This window comes from Lithobates pipiens, unplaced genomic scaffold (genome assembly GCF_037356315.1).
Source record: "Lithobates pipiens isolate NorthernLeopardFrog02 unplaced genomic scaffold, aLitPip1_a1.2 Scaffold_22, whole genome shotgun sequence".
In the NCBI taxonomy this organism is placed as follows: domain Eukaryota; kingdom Metazoa; phylum Chordata; class Amphibia; order Anura; family Ranidae; genus Lithobates; species Lithobates pipiens.
In genome coordinates, this window is record NW_027507784.1 from 22,199,690 (window position 1) to 22,221,608 (window position 21,919).

General features: G+C 43.5%; 1 protein-coding gene across 1 annotated transcript in view; it reads right to left on the reverse strand.

The window, feature by feature from the left end:
- Window positions 1-4,020: 4,020 nt before the first annotated feature.
- LOC143923398 (uncharacterized) overlaps window positions 4,021-21,919 on the reverse strand; it is a 43,464-nt gene continuing 25,565 nt past the window's right edge. The window contains exons 7-10 of the mRNA XM_077447056.1: window positions 20,125-20,150; window positions 18,433-18,697; window positions 7,490-7,699; window positions 4,021-5,966 (exon numbers count right to left, since the gene is read on the reverse strand). Of these exons, the coding sequence (XP_077303182.1) occupies window positions 5,830-5,966; window positions 7,490-7,699; window positions 18,433-18,697; window positions 20,125-20,150 (638 nt within the window). The 3' untranslated portion in view covers window positions 4,021-5,829. The remainder of the gene's footprint in view (window positions 5,967-7,489; window positions 7,700-18,432; window positions 18,698-20,124; window positions 20,151-21,919) is intronic.

A 21,919-nucleotide genomic window follows, 5' to 3' on the forward strand; every position in this document is an offset into this window, starting at 1 on the left:
AAAGGCAGAAGATTTTTTTTCATCCTAATGCATTCTATGCATTCAAATAAAAAGCCTTCTGTGTTTAGCAGCCACCCCAGCACCCCCTAATTACTTATATGAGCCCCATCTTTCTCCAGTGAGGTCCATGAGTGTCTCAACCATCAGCGGCTCTCCCTCCTGATTGGCTGAGACACAGCAGCAGTGGATAAGGATAAGGATAAAAAAAATGTAATGTTGACTGAGAGAGTTAAAGTAAATCTTCCATGAAAAAATACATATTTGGTCTAATTTTAAAACAAGTGGAATCAATGTTTTCAGAGTTACCCACCCATGGTGGGGACAGGTGGGTTTATACCCCTTTCCGCAATGACTTGGGAAACGGGTCCACTGAAAACCGTACCTACTAAACATGATGCAAATATTAGAGATATATACTAAAAGCAATGTTTTATATACATATTAATAAAAATTAAGTGGAACTTTCACTCTCTCATTGTGAGTAATGTAAAGGCTATCTGTCATCTTTTAGTGTCTATTATTATTACACAACACTATGCAAGGCATGATTAGGGGGATCCAATACAAAGCCTGGTGATCAAACTTCTCCGGGGAAGCCTTCCATCTGGCTCTCACATTGATGCTTTTTCTCTATTGGGGAAGGCATGATTGCTATAATGCTGAGGCCACACCATCATTTGGTTGTAATTTGGTACAGGAACAGACAAGATAAGCCAGCAAGTTGTGGACACATGCTGATCTGTATTCCTTGTGTTGAAAATGTAAGATTATATAAAATAACAGCACATACGTGTAGCAGGTCGCTAGGTAAATTTAATTTAGCTCCTCTGTAATCAGTGGAGCAGGGATTGATTGTTCTAGGCTAATCAGTGTTTCAAAGGTTGCTGGTCTGATTGTTTCCCCTGCATTCTGGAGGATTCTGGAGGAGTGGGAAAGCAGCCTGAATAGTTATGGGACTCCAGCCAATCCCTGGGGGAGGTGTGCCCAGTAGGTGGTGGGGGGAACGCATAAATAGTCTGAGGCCTAAGGCTAGACATGTGCATTTCGTTTCGTTCTGATTCGAAATTCGGACTAATTTTCATTATTCGGACATTCGGATGCATCCGAATTACCGAATTACAATGCTAACGAATTCAACCGAATTCGGCCGAAATTCGACTCAAATTCGTGAAAAATCGAATTTGAAAACAATTCGAGTCGAATCGAATTCGATAACAATTCTAGTCGAATCGAATTTGAAAACAAATTTGAATAAAAATCTAAAAAATATAAATCGATTTCTAAAAAAGAATACAGTAAAATAGAATATAATATAGTAACACAATAGAATGAATATATATATATATATATATATATATATATATATATATATATATATACCATCTTCCGAAATTCAAATTTCCTATAGAATTAATTAGAATAGAAAAGATTTGAATACAAAAGGATAGACTAGAAAAACAATTGAACAGAATAGTATAACATATTATTTTTCTATTTATTTTTATTCTATCACTGAGTCCAAGCCTTATTCTTCAAGGGGAAACCCTAACCCCAACCCTAACCCTAAACCTAACCCGAACTCCAAGTTGGGGATAATCCTCTTGCCACATCACCTGCCACAAGTTGGGTATTGTCCACTTGCCACGACACCTGCCACAAGTGCCATGACATCTGCCACGAGTGCCACGTAACCTGCCATGTGACCAAGTTGTGTATTGTCCACTTGCCACATCACCTGCCACACATTGTGTATTGTGCACTTGCCACATCACCTGCCACACGTTGTGTATTGTGCACTTGCCACATCACCTGCCACAAGTTGTGTATTGTCCACTTGCCACATCACCTGCCACAAGTTGTGTATTGTCCACTTTCCACATCACCTGCCACAAGCTGTGTATTGTCCACTTCCCACGTTACCTGCCACAAGTTGTGTATTGTCCACTTGCCACATCACTGGCCCCAAGTTGTGTATTTTCCGCTTGCCACATCAACTGCCCCAAGTTGTGTATTGTCCACTTGCCACAACACCTGCCATGAGTGCCACGTGATCGGCCACGAGTGCTAAGTGACTGGCCATGAGTGACACTTGTCCGGTCATGAGTGCCACGTGACTGGCCACGAGTGCCACGTGACCGGCCACGAGTGCCACGTGACCTGCCACGGGTGCCACTTGACCGGCCACGGGTGCCACGTAACCGGCCACGAGTGCCACGTGACCTGCTACGGGTGCCACTTGACCGGCAACGGGTGCCACGTGACCGGCCACGAGTGCCACGTGACCTGCCACGGGTGCCACTTGACCGGCCACGGGTGCCACGTGACCGGCCACGAGTGCCACTTGACTGGCCACGAGTGCCACTTGACCGGCCACGGGTGCCACGTGACCTGCCACGGGTGCCACTTGACCGGCCACGGGTGCCACGTGACCGGCCACGGGTGCCATGTGACCAAGTTGTGGACTGTCCACTTGCCACATCACCTGCCAAAAGTTATGGGGTTCCTAGCACCAAGTGAGATACATATCTCGAGGGCCACTTACAGCTAGAGCGTGGCCCCTGAGATATGTGGCCCCAAATTTGGGTCGCAAAATGTAATTCTCTGATATGGACAATATGTCAAGCACTTTTCTGTAGCAGAGAATGACATGTTGTGACCCGAATTTGGGGCCACATATCTCAGGGTCACTTGGTGCTAGAAACCCCAAATTTGGTATGCAAGCACAATAGTAATAGCACTACAACATATCCAAATTGGTTTCTAGCACCAAGTGACCCCGAGATACATGGCCCTAAAGTCGGGTCACAAAATATTTTCGAATGCGGTTGAAATAATATCAAATCATGTTGAAATCATTTCGAATCCGGTAGAAATATTTTCGAATTTGGTTGAATATTTTCGAATGTGGCCGATTTTTCGAATTCGGTAGAAAACTAAACGAAATCCGAAAACGAATTTAAGGAAGTTAACGAATATAACTAAACGAAATTAATGAATTAACGAATTAAAACGAAACAATTTTTTTCCTTTTGCACATGTCTACCTAAGGCAGGGGGCAGAGTGTTCCTGGGTCCAGTTCTGCTGGAGGAAACCCCTCTGCGGGGGCTCTGTCCCTGGGCAGGGGTGCTAGAGAAGCCTTTGTGAAGAAAACAAGGTCCCATCTAGGCTTAACTGGGGGTGGGGGCTATTTGCAAGCTTAGTCCTGGAATCAATGTGGGCCAGGGGGGAGCTCACTGGAGAGAACCAGGAGAAAGCTGGGAGAAAGAGTGTCCAGCTGTCCTTTGGTGGTATGAGTCTGTATCCCCCTCCTTGTCAAGAGCCTGGTGGACATTGGAAGGAGGCAACTGAAGATCCTGCGGCTGCGTGAGTAGATGGTCCATACGCTGAAGATTCAGTGATTGTGTATAGCCTTTGGTCTCTGGGAGAATTCATATTCACAGTCAGCATTAGAGATTTTGTGGTACTTTTTTTGTACAGTGCAGCAAGATAGTTAAGGCGTCCTCCAAGTGTTCATTTCTTTAGTTCTGGGGTATCCCATGCTCCCTCACTCCACTATGTTCCAATAAAAAGGTAAAAAGACACCCCTGGACTGTTTATTTGAGCCAGTGGAAGAGTAAAGAAAATGCTATGTGCCTGGCTGTGTGTGCTCTGCTCTAACTGGGGGAAAAAGGCTAATTTCACCAGTCGCTCTCTAGGGGGTGTTCCACATACATTATGTGTGCAATAGGGACATTAAGCAGTCAGCTTGCTTCCTAGTCCCATTTCCTGTTCTCAGCAAGACACTAGTTTGCTCAATTTTCTTTCCTGTGTGCCCCCCTAATACAAAACCTTCTCTTATTGTTCCCTCCACCCTTGCTTAAGTATCCAGGCCTATTTCTCTTTAGGTGAACTTCACTTGACTATTGACTGCTTGAATATTGACCATTTTACCTCAGGTGGACAACAACTTGATCACTCCACAAAAATGTATTTTATGACTGAGAGATAGAGAATTAAAGGACACACACACACACAACGAGATTGTCATTTTTAACATTTTCACTTTAATGAGGGAAATGTTGGAAATACAACTGCTTCTTAATGGAGATGTTTCAGGCTCAACGGGGCTAGCTTTGGCACGGTATATTTTTATCATATCTGTCAGTGTTATCCTCTACCTTGCATCAAGGATTCACAATTATGGCCTTCAATTCACCAAGGGGAGCACCCAACAGCAGATTAATGCTCCCTCAGGCAGAATTGCATTGGATCCTCACAATGGAGGAACTTCACATTTTGCTTTAGGCAGCCTTCACAGGAACAGAAGTGGGGGAACCATGCTGCTCATCTCACCTCATGGTATTTAGAGGTCCATGTCCAGGGGCGAACTGACCATTTGGCTACTCGGGCATTGCCCGAGGGCCCCATCAGGGTTGCCAGCCTCAGTAAAACTAGGGACAGTATGTAAAAAGCTGTGGTTTTTTTTACATCTGTCTCTGAAATGTCCCTAACCGACATCATTTTGGTTTAAATATCCTGAGATTATAGCTGCCCCACCTCTCCGGTACCTTCTCAGCCAATAGAAACATGTCTGTGTATACTGTGTGTACATGTATGTGTATACTGTGTGATTGTATAATGTGTGTGTATACTGTGTGGCCCCATAATCTCTGATTGCCTGGGGGGCCCATAATCTCCTATTGCCCAGGGGTCCCATAATCTCCTATTGCCCGGGGGCCCCATGAGTTGTCAGTCCGCCCCTGTCCAAGTCACATCTGTCACCTCAGGTGTCCCTGCCTTCTACATGCACTCCTGGGATTGGCTGAGGGGAGTCTGCAGCTGGCCTCATCTTTTCCACATGTACCAATCCCAGAAAGGAGATCACATGATCTTTTTAAGAACCATTGGGCAGACCCTGCCCTTTACAAAAATTAAACCCCCTTCATTTTGCCCCTTACACTTGAAAATTTGCAATCTAATGCCGCGTACACACGATCGGAATTCTCGTCGGAAAAAGCTCTGATGGTTTTCCCGACGGAATTCGGCTCAAGCTGTCTTTACTACACACGGTCACACCAAATTCCGATCATTTATAACGCGGTGACGTACAACACGTACGACATGACTAGAAAAAGGAAGTTCAATAGCCAGTAGCCAATAGCTTCTGTCTTGTAGTTGAATCTGAGCATGCGTGATTTTTGGCGTGTCAGAATTGCACACACACGATCGGAATTACCGATAGAAAGTTTTTCCGTCGGGAAAATTGAGAACATGCTATCAATTTTTGCCTGGCGGAAATTCGGACAGCTACTGTAAATTCTGATGGAGCGTACACACGGTCGCATTTTGTGTGTATGTGGCATAAATTGATTCCGAATTCATGCTAATCAATGTGCTTATCTCTAGTCCCAATATTTGAGTTATTTTATTCGCATTACTGTATTTCCACGGTCCAATCGTCTCTCTCGGGTTTCCCATGGATGAGTTTTTTTTCACCAGTCATTTCTAGTCTGTATGTCAGAATTTTTTTGTAAAATTCCATTCTGTGCCTGAACAGATTTTCACTGCAATACTGTTTTAGGGTTGTCTTCAAAACTTGGTGTTCTTAGATTATTTCTGCTGGTTGATTAACCTCTCCATTGCTCGTTGACCTGGTTATTACTTCTGAAGGTCGGAGCCTCAAGATTATTTTCTTTTGTTGGTATTTCAGGATGGTTTTTTACCAAGGATCAAAGCTACCAATCCGTGTGTCAGGATTATATCCTCCAAATGGGGGGCCAGGATCATATTCACCAGTTGGTGTGTAAGGGTAATATTCACTCATGGGTTGGAGGGTCAGGATACGTTCTGTCAGTCAGTAAATTCTCCAATTTCTGTGTCAGATGTCTTAGGATCATTTCTATTGCTCAGATCTTCAGGATCATTTTTAATGGTCAGTGTTTCTGGCTTATTAGTTTCGGGATTATGTCCATCAGTTTCCCAAGGACCTGTGTTGAACCAAGAAGATAAACCTTTACTCTTTGTCCTATTACTTACATTCAGGTTGTTATATATGCAGTTAGAAAATGTATACGACGTTCACATTCCAGCACTTAACACCTTTTTATTACAGGAAATATTCCTTTATTTTCTCGACAGAAATCAAAGTACATTGAGATATCACTGCAGTCAACTGGAATAGAATGAAGAATGTGGCATGTAATTAAGATGAAAATCTATGCGCTTTCCATTATAAATAGGGTGAAATAAATCGCTCAAGTAGTCAATGGAGTTGATTTACTAAAACTGAAGAGTGCAAAATTTGGTGCAGCTGTGCATGGTAGCCAACAAAATAAATAAATACAATAGCAAATGTGTTATACTTACCTGCTCTGTGTAGTGTTTTTACACAATGCAGCCCCGATCCTCCTCTTATCGGGTCCCCCGCCAGTGCACTTGGCCCCTCCCTCAATGCCAAGTGCCCCCAGAGCAAGCAGCTTGCAATATGGCACCCGAAGAGGCTCGCTTGAGCCGTGGCTCTGCGTGTCCATTCACACTCAGAGCCGTGGCTCGGCCCCGCCCCCTCTATCTTTTCATTGGCTCACTGGCTGTGATTGACAGCCAATGGCTGCAGCTGCTGTCTTAGCCACTGAGGAGGGAGAGTCCCTGGAGAGCTGAGGATCTCATGCACATTGTTGGATCGTGATGGGGCTCTGGTAAGTATTGGAGGGGGGACTGTTACATAGAAAAGGTTTTTTTACCTCCATGCATAGAATAGAGTTGTAGTAAATCAATCCCATTGATTGAACACACGGTCGGATATTCTGACGGAAAATGTCTGACCGGACCATGTTGTCAGATAATCCGACCATGTGTGGGCTCCATCAGACTGTTTCCGTTGGAATATCCGACGGACTAAGTTTTCCAGCTTGGCTATAAAATTTTCCGACAACATGATCCGATCAGACCTTGTCTGATCTTGTATAGAGAATTCCGATCGGACAAAGCGCCACGCATGCTCAGATCAAATTCCTAGACCAAAGCTATTGGCTACTAGCCTGAACGTAGTCCCGTCGTAATGAAATAACATCACCACGTTCTGAAGGATCGGATTTTCCGACAACTTTGTCCGACCGTGTGTATGCAACAGTTTCGGACAAAATCTGTCGGACAAAATCCGATGGATTTGGTTGTCGGAATCTCCGACCGTGTGTACGGGGGCTAAGAAGCATTCCACCTCGTTTGTTTTTCTAGTACATATTCCTTTGTGAGGATTTGCATCAACTGTTGAAGATTAAACTACATATACATAATGGTTTGTGTTGGGTTGCCAGGCTACTCCTTATATTCTTTAAGGTGTTTGACTCTGGCTTTAGCATAAAATGAAAAAAATGTTTGAAATGTAGCAATAGAATGACAAAAACAAAAGAAATGTCAACAGCACTCCAAATGGAATGCAAACTGCCGACAAGCAGTCTACATTGGTGGCCATTACATTGATCATTTCACAATTAGCTTGAAAGACAAGTACCTTCTTCATCCACCGCAGGGGACACAATGATCTCTATCAACCTAGTCAGGAGTTTTCCTTCATTTCCTCCCTTTTTCTTCTCTTCCTCAGAGACAAGAAGCATATTCCGGGCGTACTTTGGGATGCTGTACTGAAACTTCAGAATTCGATTCTTTGTCCTCCAGCTGCTGTCCTGGAGATCATCTATTACCACCAAAACCTTGTTCCGTCCTGTACATGGCAGAAGGACAACATCTTATTAATATTTATTACACGTGCCCTCTATGTGTGCCCTTCTATATGACCTTCTAATTAAGTTATATCTGTATAAACAATTTATGCTTTTGCCTAAGGTTAGCCATAGATGAGTCACTTTTTTTTTAATTTAACCAGTGGGTTGAACCTGCCGTGTTATTGTATTTTGATGAGGTAGGGAGCCTTCCCTGCCATCAGAATACAAGGCTTATGCCTCGTACACATGGCCGGACCTTTCTGCGGACTTGGTCCGGCGGACAATCCCATGGACTTTGCAGCTGAGGTCCGCCGGACTTTCAAACGAACGGACTTGACCACACACGATCGCTCCAAAAGTCCGACGGATTTGAATGTGATGGCATAGAATAAGGAAGGTCATAGCCAGTAGCCAATAGCTGCCCTAGCGTTGGTTTTAGTCCATCGGACCAGCACACAGGCGAACAGATTGTCCGATAAAAGCTGAGTCCGGCAGACAAATTTGAAGCCAGTCTTATTTCTAGGTCCGCCAGACTTTTGGGAAGAAAAAGTTTGCTGGACCCCACACACAATTTAAATGTCCGACGGACTCTGGTCCGCTGGACAGTCCGATCATGTGTATGCGGCATCAGTGTTTTTTCATACAATTTATTAACAATACGATTGATTGGATTGTATTTAAGGATGGGGGGCTGGCTTGAATCCTGGACACAGTCTTGATCCCGTAAAGCCCCGTACACACAAGCGGACTTTTGAACATCCAAAGTCCGACGGAATGATTCCGTCAGACTATTCGATCGTGTGTGGGCTGCAACGGACTTTTGATTTGCAAAAGTCTGACGGACTTTAGAATATGGAACATGCTTCAAATTTTTCTGACGGAACTCCGCCGGACCCGGTCCCTCCGAAAAATTTGCTCGTGTGTATGCTATTCCGACGGACTAAAACCGACGCTAGGGCAGCTATTGGCTACTGGCTATGAACTTTCTTATTCGAGTCCAGTCGTATGTCATCACGTTCGAATCCGTCGGAGTTTGGTGTGATTGTGTGTGGCCAAGTCCGCTCAGTCGAAAAGTCCGTCAGAACTCTGTCGGAACTCCGTCGGAACTCCGGCAGAACTCCGTCGGAAGTCTGTCAGACTTAATCCCTCGAAAAGTCCGCCCGTGTGTACGCGGCATTATGGGTGCTGATGGGAGCCAGTTCCTCCCTTCCCTACTTTACTGAAATACGGTAATACATATATTGTTAGGAATACTCATTGTAGTTTCGGTACGGTTAACTTCCTCAAATTTGCACATGGCGTTGTTCTACCACCTTACGACGAGCAAATGTTTTCTTACTCTTTTGCTTTTGCATTACCCTTGTATGCATATATTAAGCGTAAAAACTCAATAAAAATCTATTGATTAAAAAAAAATGCAAGGCTCAACATTGCCTGATATAGCATTTCTATCGGTAATTCCGATCGTGTGTATGCAATTCCGACACGCCAAAAATCACGCATGCTCAGATTCAACTACCAAACGGAAGCTATTGGCTACTGGCTATTGAACTTCCTTTTCCTAGTCCCGTCATACGTGTTGTATGTCACCGCTTTCTAAACGATCGGAATTTGATGTGACCGTGTTTAGGCAAGACAGCTTGAGCCGAATTCCGTTGGAATTCCGTCGGGAAAACCATCAGAGCTTTTCCGACGAGAATTCCGATCGTGTGTAACAGTATTTCAACAAAGTGAAGCCCTTTATTTATTCTCTGGCTGATATGAGTTTATTTTACAATTTATTAGAACCCCTTACATAGTCACTATATTCAGAGCAACCCACCACCAGCTCCCCTAAGAGGCAACAATAAAAATCACAGGTCCTTCAACCCAGGATAAGCAGGCCATAACTTGGCATGAGAATACTTACTCCCTATGTAATATCACTAGCCTCATAAACAAGTATTTATAATATCTTAACGGGTTTATTCTATATTAGACTTGTGCACAACGGAAAATTTTGTTTAGTTTTGGTTCGTTGTCATTCGTAAAATACATAATTTCGTTCTGTTATATTCGTTATGTTACGTTAATACGTTTTCGGATAATTCGTTATTATTCGTAGAGTGTCGAATTCATTTGTTCTTATTCGTTGAAATTCGCTATTTATGTATGTATAGACATTTGTGATAATGATTCGTAGTTTGGAAAATCGTTTGTTTATTGAATCTTTTTTTTTTTTTTTTTTTTTTTTATTTCAAATACTTTATTGTTTTAAACAGAATGTGAACAGGAAAGAAAAAAAAAAAAAAACAGATAATAATTGACATGTAACATCCACAGGATACACAGTTCCGAATAACAATACATGTCTAATAAACATAATACAAGTAGATAACCAAAACCCCGAATGGGGGCAAATTCTTTGTGAGAAACCAATTGCTGATCTCAAGTCTTATCAAAAGGGAGGCCGATTACACTATATTAAACGCTTGTTGCGAAAGTGGAAATCTAATCAGTTTCTGAGATATTGGTTACCATTGCATGAGGGATGGCTTGTGTAACAGCTGGAAATACAGATCATAGGGAGAGAAAGTCATATGGATGCAAAATTAAAGTCATATTGAAGTAATCGTTGGGGGTCAGGGGATGAGAGGGGGGGGGGGGTGGTTAAGAGGGTAGGAAGAAGGCTGAGGGGAGGAGGGAGGGAGGGGAGGGGGTGGGGAAGGAGGAGGGGTAAGGAGGGATAGACGGGGATGGAAAGGAAGGAAGAGGGTATAGAATAAAGATACGAATAGGAAGAAAAGTGGAAAACGAAGAGTAGAGGGGGGGTGGAAAGTAAGGAGAGAAGATGAGCTGAGTGAGGGGGAGATCTCTGGTCCCTCCCCGCTGATGGGCAGGGGAATGATAAAACCTAATCAAGGAGTACGGGTGAAAGAATTTGAAGAAAAGCGTCCCATTAGGAAGTCATAAGGGACGTATATTCCTGCGTGGTCTGAAAATGTGACCAGCAGGCCCACTTCGTGTTAAATTTAGAGGGGGTATCGTGAGAAGCTGCAATTAGCTTCTCCATGTCAGCTACCTTTTGGATTCTGGAAAACCAATCTTTGATGGTAGGAACTCGGGAGGATTGCCAGTGAATGGGTATGCATTGTTTTGCCGCATTTATTAAATGCATTCCAAGAGATTTGTGATAGGTGGAATGTGGCAAGCTGGAATGATGCAGGAGGAACAGTGCAGGATGAAATTCCAGCGTGTAAGAAGAAATTTGCTCAGTAAGACGGTGTACTTCCTTCCAAAAGGTTTGGATCAGAGGGCAGGACCACCATATGTGTAAGAGGGTTCCCTTCTCTTGGGAACATCTCCAGCAGGACTCAGGGGTAGTAGGTTTATACTTATGTATAATTTCTGGAGTGTAGTACCATCTAGATTGAATCTTGAAGCCATTCTCTTGGGTGTTTACATTGGAGGACCCCTTGTGGATGTTAGCAAATATTCGTTCCCACTGATCTTCCGACAGTGAGATAGATAAGTCTCTCTCCCATTTAGAACAAATGGGAGTATCATTCGCTTTAAGTTTCGTAAAGAGTAGAGTGTGTATGTGTGAAATAAGACGCGATTGGGGAGCAGTTTGGATACATAGTTGCTCAAAAGGGGAGAGTGGACGGGAGCAACAGTGGTCTCTATCTATACTCTGTAGGTATGAGGCAGACAGAAAATACTGCCACTGGGGAATGGGAACCTCTCCGTTCCCGAGCACAAGCTGAGTTCTGTGTAGGAGTTTACCCTTGTAAAAAAATTGATGTGCTCTGACTTGGTTCATGGGCCAGCAGTCTACTAGAAAATCAGTTCTCTTTCCCGGCGGGAAATCAGGGTTAAATTTCAAGGGGGTTAGGGGGCCTGGAGCAGAGGAGATATTCAATTTTTTGCAAGTTTGGTGGAAGCAACTCAGAGTCGGGCCTATAAGAGGGTGTTGTATCAAGCTGGGGGGGACACGGTTTAGGGGGATCCATGGTATAGGGGCAAGGGGGACATCTGAGAAAGAAGCTTCTAGCGAGACCCAATCTTTATTTGCTATGTGTACATTCCAATCCACTATCCTCGTCAAGTGAGTTGCGATATAGTATCTATGTAAGTTCGGAAGGCCTATACCCCCTAAATTTTTGGGGCGCGAAAGCAATGCATAACTGAGTCTGTGCCTACGCTTGCTCCATAGAAATTGTGAGCAGAGTCGCCTATATTTATCAAAAAAGGACATAGGAATGTGGATGGGAATCGTCTGCAATAAGTAGAGCATACGTGGAAGAGCGTTCATTTTCAAGATTGCTGCCCTGCCAAACCAAGTAAATGTTGGTTTATCCCAGGCCTTGAGGTCTTTTGTCAGTTGATTTAAAAGGGGAAGAAAGTTAGTAGCGAATAGTTCCGACAAAACTTTAGGAATCTGAATGCCTAAGTATGTGATCGAGTCTTTCTTCCAGACAAAGGGAAAATTCTCTTTACATTGGTCTACCACCGATTGGGGCAATGAAATGTTGAGGGCAAAAGATTTTGCCAAGTTGATTTTAAGGTTTGACAAAACTTGAAACTGTTTGAATTCTGAGAGCACCACTGGTAAGGTAATCAACGGGTTAGAGAGAAAAAGCAGAATATCATCCGCGAAAGCCGCGTACTTATATTCTTTTAATGGGGACCTAATGCCCTGAATGTCAGGGTTGGCAGAGATTTTACGGAGCAAGGGTTCAAGGGTGAGGACAAATAGAATGGGTGACAGGGGACAGCCCTGCCTCGTCCCGTTACAGATGGGAAAGGCGTTCGACAGAGTGTAATTGGCTCTAACTTTGGCAACCGGGTTATCATACAATGCCATGATTAAGTCTATTAAACGGGGTCCCAGACCAATCGCCTGTAACACCGCCTTCATGTATGTCCAGGACACTCTGTCGAACGCCTTTTCTGCATCTAAGGAAAGAAAAAAGCCTTTCTGATTGGAACTCGTAATGAGATGGTGGAGGTTAATAGCTTTAATTGTGTTGTCCCTGGCTTCTCTTCCAGGGACAAAACCTGATTGATCTTGGGAGACTAAAGAAGGGAGGAAAGGGAGCAATCGATTGGCTATAATTTTAGAGAAAATTTTGATGTCCGAATTTAAAAGGGAGATGGGCCTATAGTTACTAGGTTGGGATGGGTCTTTGCCTTCCTTCGGTATGACAGCTATGTGTGCTTCCAGCATCTCTCGGGAGAGAGGGGAGGATGGGGAGAGGGAATTGAAAGCTGCAAGAAAGGGCTTCCTCAACGAGTCGGAGAATGTTTTATAGTAGACTGCTGGCAGACCATCTGGGCCCGGGCTTTTCCCGGGTTTCAAGCTCTTAATTGCAAAGTTCCACTCTGCTGGGGATAGCGGAGATTCAAGGCTCTGCGAAGCTTCAGAAGAAAGTCTGTCAGGGGCATATTGGGAAAGGAAGGAGGATATCGCTTCACCTTGAAGTGCTAGACCTTCCGAGGTTGAACCCGGGTTCTGAAGGTTATAGAGGGAGGAATAATAGTTTTCAAACTCCTTAGCGATATCCCTGTTTTGGGTAATCAAGTCTCCCGTAGGGGAGCGCAGATGGTGTATGACATTGTTATTGCGTCGTTTACGTAGTGCTTGGGCAAGGAAGCGACCACACTTATTGCCGTGTTCATAAAACATCTTTTGAGATAAAATGTAATTTTTCTTAACTTTAAGGTTTAGGGTTTCATTTATCAGGGCTCTCGTGTTTGTTAAGTCATCTAAAGTATGTTGGGCTAATGTTCGTTTATGACTGGCTTCAAGATTCCTCAATTTGGAGAATAGAGCAAGGAGTTCGGCCCTACGGGCTTGTCTAAAGGATGCTGAGATTGCAATCATTTTACCTCTAATGACACATTTATGGGCCTCCCATTGAGTCAATTTAGATGTGTCCGGTGTGTCGTTGTCCTTGAAATAGTCTGTAAGACATTTCCTCAAATCTCCCTCGACAGATATATCTGTTAAGAGAGTCGGGTCTAGTTTCCAAATAAAAGTCCGGTCGTTTGTCTCAGGTAACGTAAGTGTCAAGGAAATAGGATGATGGTCAGAAATTGTCATTGGTTCGATTGTCGAAGTCGTGAGTAACGACAAGTCCTGCTGCGATAGAAAAAGGTAATCTATGCGGGAATATTTGTTGTGGGGGGCAGAAAAATAGGTAAAGTCTTTGTCCTTGGGGTGCATGATGCGCCAGGTGTCGTGTACATTCAGGTCCCGAAGGCAGAGCTTGATTTGTTTAAGTGCGCTATACGAAAGGTGTGACTTTCCCGAGGAGGTGTCTAGTAACGGGTCTAAGGGTAGGTTAAAGTCGCCCCCCAATATCAGGATTCCCTCTTGGAAGGATAGCAACCGTCTAACCACAGCTCTTAAAAAGGGTACTTGAAGCGAATTAGGGCAATATATATTCGCCAGGGTGACGGGTCTGTTTTTGTGTGTCCCTTTCAAAAAGACAAACCTCCCTTGTTCATCCAATAGGGAGTCAGTAATTGAGATTGACGAATTCTTGGAGAGCAAAATAGAAACCCCCTTAGATTTGGTTAAAGGAGAGGTGGCGTGGAAGCCCAAAGGATAGTATGTGTTAGATAATTTTGGCACATGTTTCGCACAAAAGTGGGTCTCCTGAAGAAAAATTACTTCAGCTTTGGCTTGTCTCGCGTAAGAAAGTACGCGAGATCGTTTTTCAGGGATATTCAGACCCCGGGCATTCAAGGACAAAATTTTTAGCGTAAGGGGGATCGGATTGGGTTGGGGGCGTGACATAGTAGCCGAATGGTGGAACTTACCTTAGACGTGGAACTGACAGCGGGAAAGGGCCAGAGATCCGGAGAAGGAGAGGGGAAGGGGGGAAAGAGAGGCAGAGAGGGCACAGAGACAAAAAGGAGAGGCAAGGAGGGGTGCTCCGCAAGAGATCGCAGAGATTGCACCGGTTGACGGGTATGACCCGCACACCAACGTCAGGCAACAGATGTAACCGGACAAGGTCGGGAGAACTTCTAGAGTTACCCGCTTGGGAGACAGAAGTCTGGATACGGACCGAGAGAGGAGTCACAGGTCCTGCCGAGGCTTCTGTAGCAAAGGGGAGTTAGGGGGAGGAGCAGCAAGGGCAAGGCCCAGAAGGGTACGAGGAGCCCCCCCGGATCCGCCCGTCATGTATTCTAATTCACTCATGGTGAGGCGAGCATAACATTTAGAGGGTATGCTAGCGGTTCCCCAGGGTGAATATGGTAGAAGATTATATAGTCAATATCCAAATAACCAGGGTTAGTTAGACAATAGGTAGAGACAAACCTACAGTGAGTAGCGTAAGGTGTAGGGTTATTCCAGAAGGTGTCTGGGAGTATGCAGAAAGAGAGAGAGGAAGAGAGCAGAGCGATGAGGCAGTGGGGATAAGGAAGGAGATTATACAGTTAAACCGTGTAATGAATATGAACAGCCAAAAGCAGGGATTAATGAACATAACACAGTCATTGAGAACTTTTACTGTAGCAAACATGGTATCTGAACCCAGTTTGGGAGGCTACATCCCATCCGATAAGCCTGGGTAAGAAAGAGAACAATAAATATCACTTACATAACCAAAATGAACACACTAGCTGCGGAAACACAAGGCACTACAAGAAGGAAGGTTAGTGGGGGAAGACCCCCACCAAGGGGGTAGGGTGAGGGCAAACAGATTTTAATTTTAAAGTAGCTACAATTCCCCTGTACATTGACCCACACCCAAGGAGGTATCGTCGGAGCAGGAGAGGCCACGCCCGGGACTGCGACTAGTGGAGTAGCAAAAGATCCACATACCTATTCAGCTCTTTAGGTATGAGTAGCGATGCATCGAACGCCGGGACCGTCAGAGAAAATGCTGGTTTCGGCATGCGGATCAGGCGCTTACCGAACAGGGGTTGTGGGAGAAGGCTGTTACCCGAACGTGGCATCTCCTGGGCCAACCACGCCCTAAAAAATATAAGGATAGCGGAGCAATGGTCCCTAAAGCAGAGAAATGTTAGTCATTGGGAATATCTGAATCCTAAAAGGAGACAACGATTCCCCTTATCCTAAGGTACAGTATCTCTCTATAGGACAGCACTGAACATGTTAGCAGTAGAAAACAAGAAGAGAAAAAGGAGAAAGAAAGGTGGATGAGAGCGAAGAGGGGGGAGGGGGGGCAGGGAGGCGAGCAGGAAAGTAGAGAAAAGAGATTATAGAGTAGTAAAGTGGATTGAGGTGGTTGGATAGCAACTTAGAACAGTATGCATAATAAAAAGGAATAATGAGCCTAATTTACACTGCATCTAAAGAAAACCAATAAGAGTCAGTCCCATGGAGCAAGGATAAGTTCCGTGCAGTACTTCGGTATGCTGGGGAGTCCAAGTTGATGACCTGCAGTGATCCTGATGTCTATGCTTAAAAAGTCCAGTGGAAAAGTGTTAACTGTGCTGTATTACCTTCGCATGAGGCTGTGGTGAGCGCACCTCATTGAAAATATGGAGGGCAGAGGAGCAGTGAGGGGGGGGGAGAACTGGCATAGCATGGGAAGCACAGTACCTGAGACTTAAAATGAGGGGGCTGGGATAAGGGGCGAAATGGGAGCAAAATAGGGTCCAGGGTCAAAGTAATTGAAGGCAGACTGGGCACGAAATGGCAGATCCTGAGCAAAGCAGGGTAGGTCTCAATACGTGGGGCAATGCACAGAGAAAAAACAGTGAAAGTCAAAGTCAAAAACAATGGAGTAGAAAAAGAGAGAAAAAAAAAAGAAGAAAAAAAAAAAAGGGGCAGAAAAACAAAAAGCCATAAATAGTACCTTAACGTCGGATGGGAGTAGTATGCAAAAAAGGAGCGTGTATATTAATGGATCCTGGCCCTGCGATGAGCTGGAGAGGCTGAGGGACTTCCATTTCTTGGAGCTCCGGCATCACGCGAAGGTGAACGAGGAGGAAGAGGGTGAGGACGGCGGCGACCTAGGTTGAAACTTCCCGCTTCTGCTATGCCGTCCATGGAGAACGACCGGGTAAGCGTGGAAAGGCGAAAGTCACTATACCAGTCCGGCAAATCCACGGGCGGTATATCCAGGGTGAAAAAGAAGTGGTCTAGGTCTTCTGGCACTCTGAGGATTGCTGTTTTACCGTGGTGGGTTGCCGTCAGGCCAAATGGGAACTTCCATCGGTATACTATTGACCTGGCTCTCAAGGCTTCTAGGAGGGGGCGAAGTTCCCTTCTCCTTTGTAGAGTGATCCCGGACAGGTCCTGATAGATTTTAATGGTAGCTCCTTGAATCATGACTCGATCATGTGTTCTGGCAGCATGGAGGATTTGCTCTTTGAGGTGAAACTCCATGAGGCAGCATACCACGTCTCGAGGGGGATCCGTCTCTCTCCCTCTTGGGCGCAAAGCTCTGTGGATGCGTTCGAAATTGATTTGGGTGTCAGGAGGGCGATCCAAAATGTCGTTAAACAGCATGGCAACAGTCTGGGACAGTTGGGAGGGCTCGATGGTCTCAGGTATGCCTCTCACTCTGAGGTTACGGCGTCGTCCGCGGTTGTCTAAGTCCTCCAAATGCCTGTTAATATCTCGTAGGTGAACAGCGTGGGACTCTGTTATTTGTTGCACATGGCACAGAGCGGTGTCCTGTCTCGATTGAGTCGCCTCCACTTCCTCAACTCTCAGTGTCATGGCGTGTATATCAGCTCTCATATCCGAAATCGCCGCCATAAGCGTGGTCTTTATATCCGCTGCCACGCTGCGGAGGTCGTCTATACTCACCGCCGCAGCCTGGCTCGGAGGTCGGTCTGTCTTGGGGCTAGCGGCGGGCAGTGCCTCTGGTCTGTTGGGGCTGGCGCTGGCGCTTGGGGATCTGCCGCCGCGCGCTTCTGCTTGGGAGGCCTGCATCCTACCTGAGGGCCGCGCACGGAATATGTCCGGAATTGGACGGGCGGAGAGGTCGTCGGATCCCCTGGGCGATCTGGACCGGGTGGCAGAGGTATCCCTGGGTGTCCTCACCATGACAGGAGTACAGCAGAGGGCTAAAAGGCTGAAGTTGCTTGCCTCGAGGACGGAGCTCCAGGTTTAAGCGTCCATCTCGGATTGAATCCAGGCCACGCCCCCGTTTATTGAATCTTTTAACACACACAATGACAACGTCTCTTCTCCTCGGCTCAAATACAATACAACACCCTTCTAACTCGGTTCTCAGGAATGCACTTTGCCAGTAATCCATCCTCCGGCACAAAATTAATTAGCTGATTGGACTATAAGATTTACTTTGAGCTGACCTTTTGTTTCATTAGATCTTTAAAGAATTACCGAATTCATTCGAATTCATTTGTTATATTTCTTTCGTATTCGTTGTTATTAGTTATTTTTTATTTGGACATTCGGATGCATCCGAATGTCCGAAAGATGCAAAATTCAGCCGAATTTCGATTAGTTTACGAAACGAATTGCACAAACCTATTCTATATCCATTGTAAGATAACAACCAAGGAAAGGGGTGTTGAGCACATCTGGACATCAAAAGAAGGTTCTTACTTGTTCTAAGCTTTCAAAATACATTAATGGCAGGGATGACCAATGGGGATCGTTTACTGTATCAAAATGTATTAATTAAGCTTATCCTGTGTCCCATTTATTTGAAGTCTTCATTGTTTTCACAACACACTGAGTAAGGGCCAATGTGTTAAGAGTGAATGTTGTACGACAATATACAAGAATATTTACCAAGAGCTGTAGACAGGTCCTCTATTTCCACGTCATACAGAGAGTCGTTGACATTAGTGATATTGACTCTCCCTCTGTTCTTCGTGTGATATAGGATCGCAAAATCACAGAGTGTGATCTCTTCATAAAACCTTTCATATCCTTTGTTTGATATGTAAACCGGTCTGACTTCCTCCACACCAAGGTTTGCAGATTTCAGCAAGGGCTCCAGCCATTCGTAGTCTGTTTGTGAAGATCTGGAGAAGATTCCAACCTTCCCAAGTTTCTGTAACAAAACAAAATATTAAGACGTAAAAGCTAATAGTGGACAATAGTTATGTGAAAGATTCTAAATGAAATGATGGATTATCTAAGCTGAACTCTAGCAATGATATATGATAGACATGTGCGATTAGTTTCATCCGAAACAAAATTTTGTACGAATTTTCAGAAATTCGCACGAATCCTGAAATACAAATGCATACGAATTCCGTACGAAATACACAATTTAGTTTACGAATTTCAGATCCAAATTCACAACGAAAATTCGTAATTAACGAAAAGTTAACGGACCTAAAAGTTAAAAACCCCAGGAAGTCAGCACAGCACAGGGATGGTGGGAACCCCTCGTAATGATAAATTCATCATAACGAAAATTCATAATTGTTACGAAAAGTTAACAAACCTAAAAGTTAAAACCGCAGGAAGTCAGCACAGGGATGGTGGGAAACCTATGGGGAATTTCTATGCTTACGAATTTCATACAAAAAATACGAAATTTCGTTAACAAATTTTCGGATCCAAATTAACAGAAACATGACTGGTGTTTTGTTCACCAATCAGAGGAAGTCAGCACAGCACAGGGATGGTGGGAGCCCCTCATAAAGATAAATTCATCATAACAAACTTTTGTTATTTTTACGAAAAACTTAAAAACAACAAAAAAAGTTAATGAAACTAAAGGTTAAACACCCAGGAAGTCAGCACAGCACAGGGATGGTGGGAGCTCGTCATAATCATAAATTCATCATAACAAACTTTCGTTATTTTTACGAAAACTTAAAAACAACAAAAAAAGTTAATGAAACTAAAGGTTAAAAACCCAGGAAGTCAGCAAAGCACAGGGATGGTGGGAGCTCGTCATAATCATAAATTCATCATAACAAACTTTCGTTATTTTAACAAAAAGTTTACGAATCGAATGAAAATTCATATATTTCGTACAAACCCCGAATTGAATTTCGTACACAAATTACGAAAAACAATTTTTTTTTGTACAGAACGAAACTAAATAAAACTAATTTTTTGGACAGCGCCCATGTCTAATATATGATGTACTTTGCAAGTGATCATCGGGCCAGCTTAACACATATCTGTAGAATGATGGAACTATATGCGGAAGTCAAATAAGCATTTATATAAATCAGCATTTAATAGGGATAATCAGTCTTTTTATGGTTTTAAATTGATTTAATTATTTTGACTGCCAATTTTGTAAAGACATTATTTGTCGGTACCTGTCAAGTTCTGTACTTTAAATTTTATTTTGTACAATGTACTTATATATTGGGATGTTGGCGCACCCTCTTGTAGGGAAATGATATAGAGAGACTGTACAATTTATTTATAGATGTACAGTTACTATTAATAACACTTTACACTTCCTTTCCACAAAAATGTCATAATTCATTATAATTATGTCCAATATCTTACCAATCTTGGAGGATCTGGAAGTTTCACTGTAAAATACAACAGAGAGGGAATTAATAAAATGATAAGGTATCCTGTATGAATGATTTTTTTTTGGTACTTTTAAGCCCTTGTACACACGGTCGGACATTCCGACAACAAAATCCGTTGGATTTTGTCCGACGGATTTTGTCCGAAACTGGTGTTGCATACACACGGTCCGATCGTTCGTAACGTGATGACGTTATTTCGTTACGACGGGACTACGTTCAGGCTAGTAGCCAATAGCTTTGGTCTAGGAATTTGATCTGAGCATGCGTGGCACTTTGTCCGATCGGAATTCTCTACAAACAATCAGACAAAGTCCGATCGGATCATGTTGTCGGAAAATTTTTATATCCAACTCTTAAACTTTGTTGGTCGGATATTCAGACGGAAAAAGTCAGATGGAGCCCACACACGGTCGGATTATCCAACAGCACGGTCCTATCGGACATTTTTACGTCGGAGTGTCCAACCGTGTGTACAAGGTCTAACACAAAATAAGGAGCAATAAATCAATTTTTTATCATCTCTCGACCTTTACCAAATCTCTGATAAAGATAACATGTGCAATTATACAATCAAAATAATCCAACTTTTACAAATAAATGTTTTCAAAAATGTTCCTCTTTCAATATGTATACATTTTAGTTATACAGTACATTAGGGTGAAAACAATAGGGGCAGGGGAATAGGGAAAAAAATAATAGCCCCCATATTGAGGTCATTGAAAGCAACCATAACCTCCAGCATTGGTATCAGTGGATATAACATATGCACTCCCAGCATTAGTGTTAGCAGAAGCACCTATAACCCCAAGCATTGGATGCATTAATAACCCCCAGCACTGGTGTCAGTGGATGCAATAATATCCTCCAGCATTGGTATCATTGGATCACATATTAACTCCCAGCATTGGTTTTAGCAGAAGCAACTACAGTATAACCCCAAGCATTGGTGTCAGTGGATGCAATAATAACCCCCAGCACTGGTGCCAATGGATGCATTAATAACTCCCAGCACTGGTGTCATGGATGCAATCATTTCCCCAGCATTGGTGTCAGTGACTGCAATAATAACCCCAGCATTGGTGTTGGGAGATGCATTAGTAATCAGCAGCAGTGCGATTTAACCACTTCAGCCCCGGAAGATTTTACCCCCTTCCTGACCAGAGCACTTTTTGCTATTTGGTACTGTGTCGATTTAACTGACAATTGCGCGGTCATGCAATGTTGTACCCAAAAAAAATTGACACCCTTTTTTCCCCACAAATAGAGCTTTCTTTTTGATCACCTCTGCGGGTTTTATTTTTTTTTACGCTATAAACAAAAAAATAAAGAGCGACAATTTTGAAAACAAAGCAATATTTTTTACTTTTTGGTATAATAAATATACCTAAAAAATATATATATAAAAAAATTGTCCTCAGTTTAGGCCGATATGTATTCTTCTACATATTTTTGGTAAAATAAAAAAATAAAAATTGCAATAAGGGTATATTGATTGGCTTGCGCAAAAGTTATAGTGTCTACAAAATAGGGGAAAGATGGCATTTTTATTATTACTTTTTTTTATTAGTAATGGCAGCGATCTGTGATTTTTATCATGACTGTGACATTATGCCAGACACATCAGACACATCAGACACTCTTTTGGGACCATTATCATTTATACAGCTATCAGTGCTATAAAAAAGTGTTAAACACTAGGGTGTGATCAAGGGGTTAAGTGTGTCCTAGGGAGTGATTCTAACTGTAGAGGGGGTGATCTCACTGTG